The sequence below is a fragment of the Microtus oregoni genome, unplaced genomic scaffold (genome assembly GCF_018167655.1).
Source record: "Microtus oregoni isolate MIOR12 unplaced genomic scaffold, Mior012 000004F_ref0000308, whole genome shotgun sequence".
Taxonomy (NCBI): domain Eukaryota; kingdom Metazoa; phylum Chordata; class Mammalia; order Rodentia; family Cricetidae; genus Microtus; species Microtus oregoni.
In genome coordinates, this window is record NW_024543063.1 from 56,334,039 (window position 1) to 56,349,411 (window position 15,373).

At 50.5% G+C, this 15,373-nt stretch overlaps 1 protein-coding gene across 1 annotated transcript in view; it reads left to right on the forward strand.

Annotated features, from left to right (window-relative positions):
- Nucleotides 1–15,373, forward strand: part of Cngb1 (cyclic nucleotide gated channel subunit beta 1) — a 63,219-nt gene that overhangs the window by 16,899 nt on the left and 30,947 nt on the right. The window contains exons 12-16 of the mRNA XM_041650407.1: nt 2,802–3,188; nt 5,074–5,131; nt 10,974–11,061; nt 11,432–11,504; nt 11,671–11,711. Coding sequence (XP_041506341.1) covers nt 2,802–3,188; nt 5,074–5,131; nt 10,974–11,061; nt 11,432–11,504; nt 11,671–11,711 — 647 coding nt within the window. The remainder of the gene's footprint in view (nt 1–2,801; nt 3,189–5,073; nt 5,132–10,973; nt 11,062–11,431; nt 11,505–11,670; nt 11,712–15,373) is intronic.

Here is a 15,373-nt window from a genome sequence, read left to right on the forward strand (position 1 = left end):
AGAAACCCTGTCTCGAAAAACCAAAAAAAAAAAAAAAAAAAAAAAAAAAAAAGACAGGTTCTTGCTGTACATTCCAGGCTGGCCATCAACTCTCTATCCTCCTGCCTCAGCCTCCTGATGGTTGGAGCTGCAAATATACCCCATAACCCTATAGTACTTAGGTATCACAGAGAGGTAAGTTGAATAGACATTTCCTGGGGTTATAGGATAGAGGAACTGGCCAGGGACTCTGAGGTCCTAGTGGCCCCTAGATGTCTCTATTTAGATTGATTTTCAAACAGAATTGTCAGCCTTTAAAAAAAGAATCAGTTTTCATGCTGGGCAGTGGTGGCACATGCCTTTAATTTCAGCACTTGGGAAGCAGAGGCAGGCAGATCTCTAAATCAGAGGCCAGCCTGGTCTACAAAGTGAGTTCCAGCACACCTAGGGCTATACAGAGAAACCCTGCCTCAATAGATAGATAGATAGATAGATAGATAGATAGATAGATAGATAGATAGATGAATAAATAAGAAAGATTTAAAAATCAGCTTCCACAGCAGGGCCCGGCTTCTGTTAGAAGTGGGGCAGTCTGGCTGTGATGGCCTACATTGTGTTCATGAGAAAGGTCTGAACAAAAGCTGTCACCTGCAGGCAGCTGGCATTTGTCCCTTCATTCATGTCCATGATCTGATTTGAGTTTGAGACCCCTAATGCCTTGGGGTGGCACTGAGGAAGGGAAGTCTTGCCGAGAGAGTAAAGTGGGAAACGCCTGGAGGCGAGGGTAAGGGCTGGGCACATCAGCCAACTGGGATCTCAAGCCCTTGATGATGAAGTCCAAACTCGAAGTTTAACTAACCTGCAGGGACTGGGCTCTAGGCAATGCAGAGCCACTGGAGGTGGTTGAGCAGGCACTGACCTCACAAAGATTACCCTGGGAATGAACAACTATCGCAGGCGGGAGATATACTCAAAGCAGGACTATACCTCGCATGACCAGGCTCAATTATGAAGGCTGTCCTGCCTCCAGACCTCATCATTGGGGGAGGGGCATCCTGGGAATCTGCCTTTTCAAGGGGCTCCTGCCTCCCCATGCGGCTTTGGTGATGACAATGCCTGGGACCATACCCTCAGAGATGTGTGTGATGAGGGACGGCCTATGCTTCAGAGCAGAGTAAGTGGGAGAGATAGCCTGGACTAGAGGAAAGGGGCATCCTGAGTACGCCTGCTAGAGAAGATATGAAACACAGGCCCAGGCTTTCAGGAGCCCTGAGGCCAGAGTGTCTTGCCTGCTGCGAACCTATGTCCCCAGACTCCCTGGAAACAGGAGCTCCTATCTCAGTGGAGCAACTGGCTGCCGCTGACTGGGGTCGGGATCTCACGCAGTGGCCCTGGGGCCAGACAGGTTGCAGACTTGGAGTCTGGCCAGGAGAGACTCCAGGGGTGAAAGTTAAACGGGGCTGGACCAGCACTGGGCTCCTGGGTGGACTGTGGGGAACAAAGGGTAAACTACTTCCTGATACAGAGAGAAGCCACAGCGCTGCAGGCAGCCACTTCTCCCAGAGGCCTGCCAGCCTCCCACCCCGCCACCATATGTGCCGGCTACACCTCGTCCTTGCCTTTTTTGGTTGGCTGTGGCATATTTGGCTGCAAACAGGCTCATTCTAAGGCCCCTTGTAGGCCGGCTGCAGCGATGAAGAGAGGAAATGCCCATGAGGGGCCAACACCCTCTGACTATGCTCCCAGCATCTAAAAAGAGTTCATAAGGAAGGAAACAAGGATGTTGACACTGGGGACAGTACCCAGTGGGGCACCCGGTACTGGGAGGTGCTCACAGGGGCCTTTACTGCCTGGGGTTTGAGGTCAACCTGGGCTGCATAGCAAGATCCTAAGTCCAAAAACCAAGACAGTCACCATTACTAATTCAGGCTTGACTTGAGGGCCACCGACCCCTGAAACTTTTGAGAAAAAGCTGGTGTGCAGGAAGTGTCCCCTTCCCTCCTCAACTAGGGTGAGTCGGGTTTCCTGTGAGATGTCCTGAGCCCACTTCTTTGTTTTTTGGGATGGCGTCTCCCTGTGTAGCCCAGGGTGGCCTAGAGCTCACCATTCTCAATCTTCCCTATAGAAATCCTCTTGCCTCTGTCTCTCCAGTGCTGGGATTACAGGTGTGAACCACCACACCCAGCTGTCTGAACCTACTGCCTAATGGCCCACACTGTTTTCAAGTCAGGGATCTGAATCCATGGAGAAGTGTTAAAGTCACAGGCATCCATAATTGTTTTCCATGTCTCCATGAAAACATCGCGTTGTCTCGGAGAGTGGAGATTCTAAGCCTAGATGGAGGGATAAGGTTCCCGGAAGCAGGTGCTGAGCTCACAGACATGCTGTCACCAAGAGACGGCACCCAGGAAATAGGCAAGGAGCAGGCTTTGTCTGCAGCCCTTGGGGCAATCCAGCCCCTGCAGGTGGTAAAGTGTCTGGCTCCATTGACATCAGCTGTGACGTTGTGACTAAAACATTCTTTCTGCTCTGGTCAACCCTCTAAGAAGGAAAGCCCTGATAGGAAAAAAGCATGGTCAGCTGTACCCAGAGCTCAGTCCCTAGAGGGAAAGGCAGGGAGTCATGAGAAGAGGTTGGATGAGTGGCTGTGTTGTCTGAGGCTGTCCCTGGGGCATTGAGCTGGCTGCTTATGATCCTGTTAATAACACAGCCAGCTAGGGAGCCAAGGCCCCTGGGGTGGGGCTCCCAGGATGGACCCCCAGGACTCAGTGGCACAAGCTACCCTCCTTAGCCCAGAAATGGCTCCTCTTTATCCCCTGCAGTCAGCATCCTCCCGGCGGAACAGGTAGAGCATGATCTTATCCTGGAGGAGGTGGATCCCTGCTGGGAGGACATCCAGGAGGAAGACAGTGCCAGCCAGCAGGAGGGCAGTGCCTGTCAGCAGGAGGACAGTGCCTGTTACCAGGAAGACAGTGCCAGCCAGCAGGAGAGCAGTGCCTGTCAGCAGGAAGACAGTGCCAGCCAGCTGGAGAGCAGTGCCAGCCAGCAGGAGGACAGTGCCAGCCAGCAGGAGGACAATGCCTGTCACCAGGAAGACAGTGCCAGCCAGCAGGAAGACAGTGTCAGCCAGCAGGAGGACAATGCCTGTCACCAGGAAGACAGTGTCAGCCAGCAGGAGACAGAGGAAGCTCTGGCTTATGAAGAAGAAAGCGAGGCCATGGTGGAGATGCCCAGGTAGGAAAACATAGAAGTCCCGTAAAAGGCACCCAGTGCTTGAGAAGGTACCACGCATACAGTGTAGAACCCTAAAGGCATAAAGGGCCTGGTGCAGGACCATACCTACCTCCCCATTCTCAGCACCTGCCCTCAGTCCCTGCGTACAGGGCTACCAGGCCTCATTTCAGAGGTAGATTGGGGACAGATACTCATGGCACCCCTGTTCTACTTTGACACTGTTGCTGTGATGAAACAGTCTGCTCAGAAGTAGCATAGGAGAGGAGAGGGTTTATTTCTGCTTGTGCTTGCAGGTCAGAGAGTCCATCGTTGAGGGAAGTCGGGCAGGAACTTGAAGCAGAAGCCGTGGAGGAGTGTTGTTTGTGGGCTGGGCTTATGTTCAGCTAGCTTTTTACAAAGCTCAGGGCCACTTGCCGAAAGAATGGTACTACCCACAGTGGGCTGAACCTGCCTACGTAGATCAATAATCAAGACAGTCTCCCACAGACATAGTGATCAAGGCAGTTCTTCAGCTGAGTTCTCCAATTCAGTCATCCTGTCAGTTGACTCCAGGCTGTGTCAAGTTGACAATTAAGACCAATCAGGACAATCCCCCTCTCTTTTTTTTTCCCCAACAAAAATGGCATATCATTGCACACTTACCTGCCCGTTGTTATGTTTGGGAAATGATATACTTGAAGTTTCCCATAACTCATTAGATGGAAATCATCCTCTTTGTTTTCATAGTTGTATCATATTCCATTCTATGGCTAGACCATAGTTTGTTTCTTTGTTTGTTTGTTTGTTTTTATACAAGGTCTCATTGTGTAGTCTTGGCTAGCCTGGAGCTCACTATGTAGAACAGGCTGGCCTTAAATTCACAGAGATCTGTCTGCCTCTGCTTCCCAAGTGCTGGGATTAAAGCTGTGCACCCCTCCCCCCCAGCCCAGCTTTTACTTGCCTTCCACTGGTGACCGCTCTAGTTGAAGGCATGAACCTCGGAGAACAGAGCCTAAAAATGAGGCAGACTAAAGTCTTATGCAATAGCCCACTTTATTCAGCGCATCAGATGACCGATACTCTGAGAATGAAGAAGCATCACATGAGCAAAATGTGCAATCACAAGGGTCAGCTGCACGTGGCAAAAACACGGTTTCTATAGAGACCAGAACAAGTGACAATAGCCGGCTGTGATGAGTGAGCTGGAGTGAACTTGCTCCTGACCACTCCACCTGGGAGGCCCATCCCAAAACCAGTTTCATGTTTTTCAAGAAACTGAGATCACAAGACCTTTGTCTTGTTTTCCTGGGGTTTTCTCACAAGCACCCGCAATTCCTCTCACACGGCTCCATTTTTAGACTGTGTCCTGACACTCCACTGGTAACATTTAGGTTGTGTGTTGATCATATTACTATTTTAACCAGATACTCAAGGTCACCAACTTACACAGAAAGAAGGCCCATTTTAGCTCATAGCGTTGGAAGTTCAGTTTGGAAGACAGTGGCCCTATGACTTTTGATCCCACGTTGAGGCATTGGTAGGAAGGCAAAATGATGGATTTCATGTCAGGGAAGCATTTAAAAAATGAGGGGCTGTTATGATGAACAATTCAAGCTCCTGACCTGCATTCATTCACTGCTGAGAAATACATAAGGGGAAACTGAGGCTCACTGAAGCTCAGAGCTGTCCTCAAGTCGCCATCAGAACAGTGTAGACAAGCTGTAGCTTGAAAGAGCTTGGGACTACTGTTGAGGAATCTCAGGTGGAGCTGCAGCAAGTCCCAGAACACACACGCGAGATGGGGTGAGGGGGACTGGAGAGGCCCTGGAGGGATCATCTCTTATCTCTGGCCCTGACCTAGGGAGTTGCCTCAGATTCAAGAGGAAAGAGAAGAGGATGAGGAGGAAGAGGAGGAGGATGGGGAGGAAGAGGAGCCTGTGTGAGTTACTTGTCCTGGGCTGGGCCAGTGGTGGGATTAGGGGGTCCTGGGGTGGGATGCTTTCTGCCTTTGTTCTGTGCTGAGCATTGTTGGGCATTGGCCAGAGGACTGGGAAAGCCGAGGTCCCCACTGTGCTCAAAATGAGACCTCAGCCCAATATTGCCCCCTCCAACTCACACAGATGCATCCCTGTGAAATCTGAAACTTGAACCGGTTGTTTTCACTACCGTATCCCAGATGCCTGGTACACAGTAGGCATGAAAAAAAAATGTAGAATTAATGCAGGTATAGATGCATGACTGAACACATGTACTTCTCTTTTAACAGCAAAGCCAAGGTTGTCTCCCCATGTATGCATGTATACACACACACACGCATGCACACATACACACACACACACACACACACTCATACCAGTGATCCTGAGGTGGCCTCCGATAGTGTCTACAGCTACCTTAGATTCTGCTCTGCTGCCCCGTAATGCTTGATTCTCACATCCACACTGAGGTGGCATTGAAGTCCACACAGTGCATTTTGAATAAAGATTAAAAAATGAAAGGCAGATCCCTGACCTATTCGGAGCTGGAGAGAGACTGCGTGTAAGAGTTGGCAGAGCGGGGAGCTGTGGGCTGGGGCGAAGCAGGGAAAGTATGAAGAGAGAGCCCCGGCCAAGCACAGGACCAGAGAGGGTCAATGCGCAGGGTCTGAAGGACTCCCCCAGTGAAGGGACGTGGGGTGAGAAGAGCGCACAGTCAGTGTTCAAAGCGGGCTGTCTCTGGAGCAGGATATGACAGCCTTGAATCCGGTTTCTCAAATGTCACAGGGAGCATTGAAGATTTGTGAGCAGGAGAGAGAGGGACAGGCAGGGGAGCAGGGAAGCAGTTGCTATGGACCAAGGAAGCCTATTTGTCCCTGACTCTAACCCCTTGCCTTGTTCCTCTGTCATGCTACCCACAGTCCCAATGCTGTCCCAGACCTGTTATCCCTGGCTTGTCTGCTCTGGCCAGTGTTTGCGGCCCAGCAACACCACAAGTGTTCAGAGAATAGCTCTGCTCCAGAAACAGTACCATGCCTGTCAACAAGGCTAGCTGGCAAGTGACTTCCCTCTCCAGTGCCCACCCCCACAGCTGTAGAAGGCTGAGAGTAGCCCTGGCAAAGGGACCACAGGGATGGTAGCCAATGGGATCAGTGGGGTCTGTCTGGAGCAAGGGCCCATTGATGGCTAATGTTCTTGTCCCCACTAAGGGCTATTTCATCCACAGTTAAGAAACAGCTAACCATGAAAACCACATAAGATGTATGTAGAACCCTATGAGCTAGCATCAGCTCTCAAGTCAATCTCGCTCAGGTTACATTTTGTCTTCCCAACCGTGCCGGGGAACCACACTTTCCTCTTGCCTACCTCCAATGATGAGGGAGCTCATCGCCTCACAAAAGCTATCTAGGGACTGTGGAGACAGCTCAGCTCTATCTCCAGAGCCCACAGAAATGCCAAGTGATGTTGTGGCCTGCCGGTAATTTAACCCTTGAAAGGTGGAAGTGAGATTCCCAGAGCTAGCTGGTTAGCCAGGCTGGTTAGCGAAAGTTCTCGATCAGCTGAGAGTCTCAATGCATACAATGGAAAGTGATGGGGGAAGACCTCAGGCCTCCACATCCCACAAGCCTGTGTGTACACATACAAGAACATGCTTAGATATGTGCGCAAATATTGTATACATGCACCCGCAAACAATTTTTTAAGAGTAAAACTTGTTTTTTTTGTTTTTTAAAGATTTATTTATTTAGTATGTATACAACATTCCTTCCATGTATGTTTGCATGCCAGAAGAGGGCACCAGATCTCATTATAGATGGCTGTGAGCCACCATGTTGGGCTCCATGTTGCTGGGAATTGAACTCAGGACCTCTGGAAGAGCAGTCAGTGCTCTTAACTTCTAAGCCATCTCTCCAGCCTGAGTAAAACTTTCTGAGCCAGGTGTGGCTGCACGCTCCTTTAATCCCAGCACTCGAGAGGCAGAGGCAGGCAGATCTCTGTGAGTTCGAGCCTGGTCTACAAAGCTAGTTCCAGGACAGCTGGGGCTGCTACACAGAGGAACCCTGTGTTGAAAACAAACACACAAAGAAATAAACAGATAGAAAGATAGATAAATAAATAAACAAACAAACAAATAAATAAATGTTCCATCCTGTCCCTAGCATTATGAAAGTCTTTCTTTTGGGAAAACAGCCCTCTACCTCTGCCCCTCACAACAGAGCCAGGTGGGAGGGCCAGATGTTGCCTCTTCCTTAGTGCATACAGTGTGTGCTCTGCATTTTACACACACACACACACACACACACACACACACACACACACACACAGTGCTGGCTCGGAGTTACTCCCCCACTGACCCAGTGTGCCTGAAAATTCTGGCACATATCCCTGTTCTTGAACTGAACACCTCCAAAGGCCAGTGGCCACATAGGCCCACACCAATGTATATGTGTGTCTTCAGGCATAGTGACATGAGCATGCATGCATATGTGTATAACACACACTGGCTACACACACTCACATATGTGTTTACACACATGTGTTATCGCACCGGCTCTCATGTGTGCATAAAAGGTACTTGTGTACATGTTTGCATGTGTCTACTCAGTGCAGGTACCCCAGGCACACATACATCCACATAAGTGGTCACCCACAGTTTTAAACTCAGAGAGCTTTGGGGCTCTGTGATGACAGTCAGGGATCCTAGGTACACACATAGAAGGTGTGAATCTGAGGACAGGCTGGCCTGGGTTGTTACTGTCTGGGGAAGGATGCCCTTGGCCAGCTTCGCAGAGACACAGGTTACTGATGACGTGAAGGCCCTGGTAACACAGATGGTCACCTAGCAACCCTGTCTCTGCAGGCAATAGCTCTGCTTTTCCTAGCAACCTTGGCCCATGGTCCCCACCTGCCCTCTCTGGAGCGTTCCTGCAGTTCCCTGCCAGCCCATTGGTGTGGCTAGAGGCAGGAAGGACCCGTGGCTCCATGCTGAATCAGGCACAGCATCATAGAAGCTGTTGTCTCGGCTGACCCAGAGCTCTTCGCAGCTCCCCTCATATGCTCCAGTCCCAGGCTTGGTGTCATTGTCACAGCCCCAGGCTGACCCACTGCAGCATGGCCTCCCCTACCAGCAGAACCCGAGAGAACCAAGTAGGTGGCTGTTCCTGTCTTTGGGCTCTTGTCCTCTCCTCCTTCTGAGCTGGGATTTCAGAGGAGGAACATGTCGAAGGTGATCTACAGACCTGAACTTGGGGGGCATGGCCTGTGTAGGGTGGGGGAGGAGTAGGCGGCTAAACTTAGATGCTGGCATGGCTACTATGTCTTATTACTTAATCCAGGGGCCTGCTGGAGGCCTACCTCAGCCCACCTCTGCTCTTCTGGGCAGAGATCCCTGGGATTTGGGAACTTTCTAGACATTGAGGGGCTACTGCTTCCAGGCTGGACAAGAGGTGAGCATAGGGTTGAGTAGAGCAACATGGCCTTGGTACATGGACCCCTCTGCAGCCCCTTGGTAATGGGGACAGGGCCACTGTTGTGCTAGCAAACCGCTTTGCTAGCCGAGGTTGTTTATCAAAGCGTGTGTACAATGGCCTAACCTGCTGCCCAGGCTGCCCCTGGGATTAGCTGAAAGGATGCAAACAGATAATAAGAGCTGCTAGATTGTGTGGAGACAGGGGGAAAGCCAGGTCCGTTACTGAGCCCACTTCACAGACAGGAACATTGAGCTTGGGAATTGTGTTCTTGGCTGCCCTTCCAAGGAAGTGTAAGGTTGGGCTTGGTTCCTCCAAAGTGAACCGCAGACAAAGCCAGCATCTCACTGTGTTTGGAGAGAAGAATCCAGAAGAATCCTGAGATAGCATCTAGCATTCTTATGGCTTATTCTTATCAGGTTCCCTGATCCTATGACCTCAGACAGTCCACACAGGGCCCTGTCTTTTTGACACAGGAATAGAAGATGGCACCTGGGGTTCCAGGCAGGGTGACTTGCCCCAGGCCACAGACACCTGATGCTGGGAGGATCTGGACAAGGAGGCCTCTGACTGGTGCTGAGTGCTATAGATAAGCCCGGCGACTGTTCTAGAAGGCCCATCTGCTTGAGACCAACTTCTGCTTGTGGTGGGAGACATAACACCAAGATCTGTTAGGAGACCAAGAGAATATTGGAATATTACTTTGACAGAACCTAAGGCCTCATGGATATTAGGCAAGCTCTCTGTCCTAAGAAACTTCCAATTTCTTTTTTTTAAAAAAAAAAACAGACCCAAAGAAGAACTTGCGAGATATGAATTAACATTGTTCTTCACACAAAGCCACCAGGAAGTAATCTTAACATATTTTTAGGGGTGAAGAGATGCATGAAGGATAATGTACTAGGACATGGTCAACGAGACAGGGTAGACATTCAGGATGGCAGCAGGCAGCGGAGCCGTACCTGTACCTGGATTCACCCTGCGAAGACTGTGTGACCACAGGCTGTCTGTAGGCCTCTCTGAATCTGGGCTTTCTAAGATGGAATAATCTCACCACAACCCTGGCAGGGAGATGACAATGTTGTAGAGAGCTTGGCACATGCCTGGCACACAGCTCACGGAAGCTGCCATGGCCATGTGAATACACGCTCATTCAAAATCCTTGGCAGGAGACTTCATATAGACTTTACTATATTCTGTCTCTCAGCCCCGGCTTACCCACCCTGGGAGAACTGAGAAATGGCCCTTTGGACAGAGATGACACCTTGGAACATCTGCTAATAAACCCCTGGGGGCAGGGATCTGATGGGAGGCAGGACTTAGTTCTAACTACAAAAGTCACATAAGAATCTGGGCTTGGAAGTACATGCGTGGAATCCCAGTACCAGGAAAATCACAAGTTGTAGACCAGCCTGCAATACATGGCAAATTCTAGGCTAGCCTGAGCAACACAGACTGCATTTTCAAACATACAAGTGTGTGTGGTGTGTGTGTGTGTGTGTGTGTGTGTGTTGGGGTGTTTGAGATTGATTTCTATGTAGCTCAGCCTCAAACCTGCTATATAACCAAAGCTGGTTTTGAACTTCTTATCCTCCTGCCTTGACCTCTTGAGCACTGGGTAGACACATGCTAACGTAGCATCCAATGTCAAGACATTCTACCTGAAAAACCTGGTTCAGATTCCTCTGGAGAATGAGATCTGATACCCCTGACCCCTCATTCCAAACAGAGTGGGAGCCCCATTCACACAGATGAGAGCCCTTCTGTTGGCCACAGTCTCCTCCCTGCCCCACCCAGGGCCTCCACCAGCTCCGACCCTGTTACTTGTATATACTTGCCAGCTGGGCCAGTGATGTCACGGAGCCTCCAGCACTGTGCTGTTGACACGGAACTCACAGGGAAAAAACAACAAGGGCCTTGGGTTAAGGTTTGTGATACTGGTTAGGTCACTTCACTTCTGTCCACCCAACCCCATACTGGGGATGGAACCCAGGGTTTTTCACAGGTTGGGCAAGTGCTCTACCACTGAGCTACACACCAGCCCTTGTTTTTCTTACATAGGTTTCCTTGCCTGCAGCCACCAAGGTTTCCTTCAGACTTGGGAAAACCCGGGGTTCACCCCAGAGATGCTTCCTTGAACGTCCATGGGGGAAGTCCTCTTTCCTTGTGTAACTGTAGCCTTTACTGCAGTCCCTTGTCTCAGACAGTAGTCTATCCGTGTGGATGTGATCTAGTCTCTTCCGTCTCTATGTCCCCTGTTTCTGGTTGGCCCCCAGCAGGGTTTGGAAATGACGACCTTCACTAACACTGTCTCTTTCCTCTGTCTCTTGGGTCACAGTGTCCTGCTGGATAGCTGTTTGGCAGTACAGGCTGATGTGGACCAGTGCCACCTAGGCAGGACACAGCCACAGATAACATCGCTGCAGGTAGAGAGACCCAGGGAACCTGGGGCCATTAATGATGGGGTTTGCTGGTGAGCTGTCCACAGGACAGAGAAGGCTAAGATTGGATGTACGGGGTGGGGGAGGTGTGGTCCTGGAGTAAAGATTCTGGGTGGGATGGGGGGTTGCTTGGGTAGCTATGTCCCCTTGAGCAGGGTCTCATGGGGATCCCCTCAGCATATGAGATAATTCCTGGGTTTAGGGTCTTGAGCTTCAATGCATACTTCCCTCTTTAGGTGGTAAGACACCTCCTCGGATGGCCCAGGAGATGAGCTGCCCCCATTGGTAGGGGGTGGGGTAGGAGTTGGGAGGCGTCCAATGAGGTACCCACTCTCCTCTCTATATGTCTCTGAAGGAGTTGCCAGAGGAGGAGGAGGCGGAGGAAGTGGAAGAGGAGGTGAAGGAGGAGGAGGCCACAAGCTCAACTGGTAGGAGTGACTTTGTATAGAGATGCCCCAGGAGATTTTCTGACTGGCAGCAGCCTGGGGTGGGGCTCTCTTCCATACCGTCCATCTCCTTCCTGCCTGGGGCACTTCCATTCTGTCCTAGGCAAAGACCCTCCTCTGTATTTTGGGGCCACATGGTTTCAACTAGAAGATGTCTTTCAAAGGTACCGGGGAAATGCTGCCCAGAGTGTTGGGGAGTCTTGCCCGGCCAGCCCCTCCTGCAACCTCCTCCCAGGAAAAATTGTACCATAACCTGTGCAGGGAGACTGGGGGTGAAGGAGCAGAGTCTGTAAATGGCACGACCATGTCCCATCTCTGTGGCTACACCCCATGCTTCTGAGTATGTCCTGGGTGGGGAGCTCCATCTATACCCCGCTCTTTACTGTGGTCTTTGCCATCACAATCCCAGGCCTGGTGTCCTCGTCAGTGAAGAGACACCATGACTACAGCAACTCTTATAAAGGAAAGCATTTAATTGGGGCTGGTTTATAGATTCAGAAGTTTAGTCTATTATTGTCATGGGGCAGGGATGGGGGTGGGGGGAAGCATAGCTGCACACAGGCAGACACCATGTTGGAAAGGTAGCCGAGAGTTCTATATCTGCATTGCAGACAGCAGGAAAGAAGAGAGACCCTGGACCTGGCTTGAGCATTTGAAAACTCAAAGCCCACCCCCCCCATTCCCACCCCTGTGGCACACTTCCTTCAACAAGGCCACACCTAATAGTGCCTTGGGGGGACTATTTTCATTCAAACCACCATACCTGGTAACCCCAGGGATTGGGTGCTAAGGAGGAGGCTGGACCATTGACCCTGGGCAGATGACACTGTGGCCTGCAGGGCGGCATTCCCCCACGTTCTGACCTTCAAGCTTCTGGTCCTAGAGTTGCCCGGTGAGGCTGGTAGATTATTTTACTGATAGCAAAACTAAGGTGTGGTGTGTCCCACTGTAGAAAAGTGAAGGCACAGACTATATCGGCTTCCGGCTCCTCCTTGCTGTGCAACCCGGGTAGCTCTGTCAGAGTGGAGCAGGGCTAGGACCTCCTACCCAGGCTGAATGGCAATGCAGCCTGCCACTCAAAAGTCTTCTCTATGGACATCAACACTCATCTCTAGGAACCTATGATGTTCAGGCTAGACCCTAGACTTCCACAGAGATGTGACGGCTAGAACAGACAGCATGCTGGCTCCATTCCCTTCCTCAGGCAGTCTGGGACAGGAGTGCTCACCCCTACTCAAGCTGACACCTCAGTGTCCTCTAGAAACTGCTTAGAAACATAGAATCCAGGTCCTACCAAGCCCCGCGGAGCCAGGATCTGCCTGCTGTCTGCCTCACTGTCTGGTGACTGTCCTCATGTTACCATTTGAGGCAGTAGCTTTGAATCCCTCTTCTCGGATAGCTGAAGCAAGGCTGGGCATCAGGACCACGTAAGCCTCTTCTAGGGATTCTAGCCCCAGGGTCCTAGTGCTGTGTCTGTTTCTGGCTCGAAGAAAGATGAATTGGTTGCAGGGTTTATTTTTTTTAAATATTTATTTATTTATTTATTATGTATACCATATTCTGTCTGTATGCCTGCAGGCCAAAATAGGGCACCAGACCCCATTATAGATGCTTGTGAGCCACCATGTGGTTGCTGGGAATTGAACTCAGGACCTTTGGAAGAGCAAGCAATGCTCTTCAACCTCTGAGCCATCTCTCCAGTCCGGTTGCAGGGTTTCTTTAAAGAGGAAATTGTCCCGAGCTCAGCACATTGGAGCCTGGTTTCTGAAGTTCCAAGTCTTTCTGCTCCAGATTCTGAGTCTGTTATCTTTTGAATCTGACACGGGGAAATACTATTATGGTTGATAAGCAGACCCATGGCTCTAGGAAGAGCCTTGGAGCTCCTGGGTGGACCATCTGTGTCCCTTGGTGATGCTTTTAAGGTTGAGCGTTGGGAAAGAAAGTGATGCTTCAGACCTGAACAGGGCTGATGCAAGCGGGCAGGTGTTAGGTCAGTCTATGTCAGTACTTGGGAGGAGCCTTACCCTCACTATCTTCCTCAACTCAGCTCCTGATTTTAGTCTCCAGGGTCACGCCTCTGCCTGCCACCTTCTGGACCCAGTACCATGGCTAAACCAGGCCTGAATATGGAACTGAATCACTTGGTCCAGGACCAGCCACCTGGCCAGGAGGGACCCAGGCCTGGCCCCCCAAACCCAGCCGAGCACCTCCCCAATGTGCCCAGCTATCGTCCCACAATCACCCGTATTCCTGTTCTCGTTTCCCGGAGGACAACCTTGTCCAACTCCAACTTCGCCAAGGAGACCAGGAGCTCCATCCGTCGCCTGGGTAGTGTGACCTTGCCCCAGCATGCTTGGGGCATGGCACAGTGGGGTTTCTGCATGGCTTGGGCTGCCTTTCCGCCTATGTGGCATGCTGCAGGAACTTGCTTTGAGCTCATGGAGTTCTCTTTCTTCTAAATACCTCCCTCCCACTTTGCAGTGACTTAAGGGTTAGTCCTTTTCTTTCCATATGCCTACAGGGTCACAGTTGGTGATTTCGTTCTTTGACTACATACCCTTTCTGCACATCATCATTTTATACAGGCAGTTATCCCCACTCTGGTTTAAAAAAATAAATAAATAAATCCTAGCTGGATGGTGGTGGCACACACCTTTAATCCCAGCACTTGTGAGGCAGAGGCAGGCAGATCTCAGTGAGTTCGAGGCCAGCCTAGTCTACAAGAAACCCTGTCTCACACTCCCCACCCCCCCAAGTCAGCTCTTTAGACCATGAAACTTGGGAAGAACGCTGGTAGAAGGGGTAGGGGGTCACTCCCATCCTTAATTAAAGTTCTTTGGACAGTTAATAGCGTCCGTGGGAGTGGGAGTCAGTTTTCTTTAAGGCTATGGCTTCTAGTAGGTTAACCATGCCCCCATGGATGGCCTCCTACCCAGAAGTTTACATGAGGAGCACAAATTGGAGTTGATAGGTTATTTTAAAAAATAAAAAGGACATGAAGGTGGAGTAGGCCTGGGAGGATTTGGGAGTGAATATAATTAAAATACATTGTATGAAATCCTCAGGAATTATAAATATTTTTTTTCAAGATAAGGTTTCTGTGTAGTTTTGGTGCTTGTCCTGAAACTAGCTCTTGTAGACCAGGCTGGCTTTGAACTCACAGAGATCCACCTGCCTCCGCCTCCTGAGTGCTGGGATTAAAGGCGTGCGCCACCACCGCCGGGCTAAATAAAAACGTTTTTAAAGGAGGGAACAGAGGCTATGGAAGGAGGGAAATCAGATGGTGGGGTGATGTGAGGTCCATCATAGCTAGACTTGCCTGACTGAGAGTCTGCTCGGCTTTCTGAGGGTCATTGGTATCTATTTCAGGGACAGTGGAAGCAGGCAGGTGCAGGCAGGAGAAGCAGGTGGGTGCGGGCAGGCCGGGAGAAGGGGTTCTCAGGATTCAGTGCAGATTGAGGGCCTGTCCAAACTAGTCCCTGGGCTGCTACTGCTAACTGACTAATGAAAGATAAGGTACTTGGGAACTACAGGTGCCCTGAGGTAACCTCTGTCCCCTTCTGCCTTGGTGCAAGCCAGTCTGCCCACTCTCCCTTTGATGTGACAGACATTTGTGCTGACACTGGGCCAGGCTGTCTCCAAGATCAGAGCAGGTAGCAGGAACAGGATACTCCATACGAAAGGGCCTGGCTGTCCTTGTCTGTTCTTCCTGAATCATGTGGGCACAGTGACAACCAGGTTCTGTCTGCTGCTCCACAGAACCCCTAACTTCTGCCTCTTTTCTGGACTTTCTTATTGTTTTTATCTAATTGTACGTAAACAGGAAAGCTTTGGATGGCTAGTCAAATGGA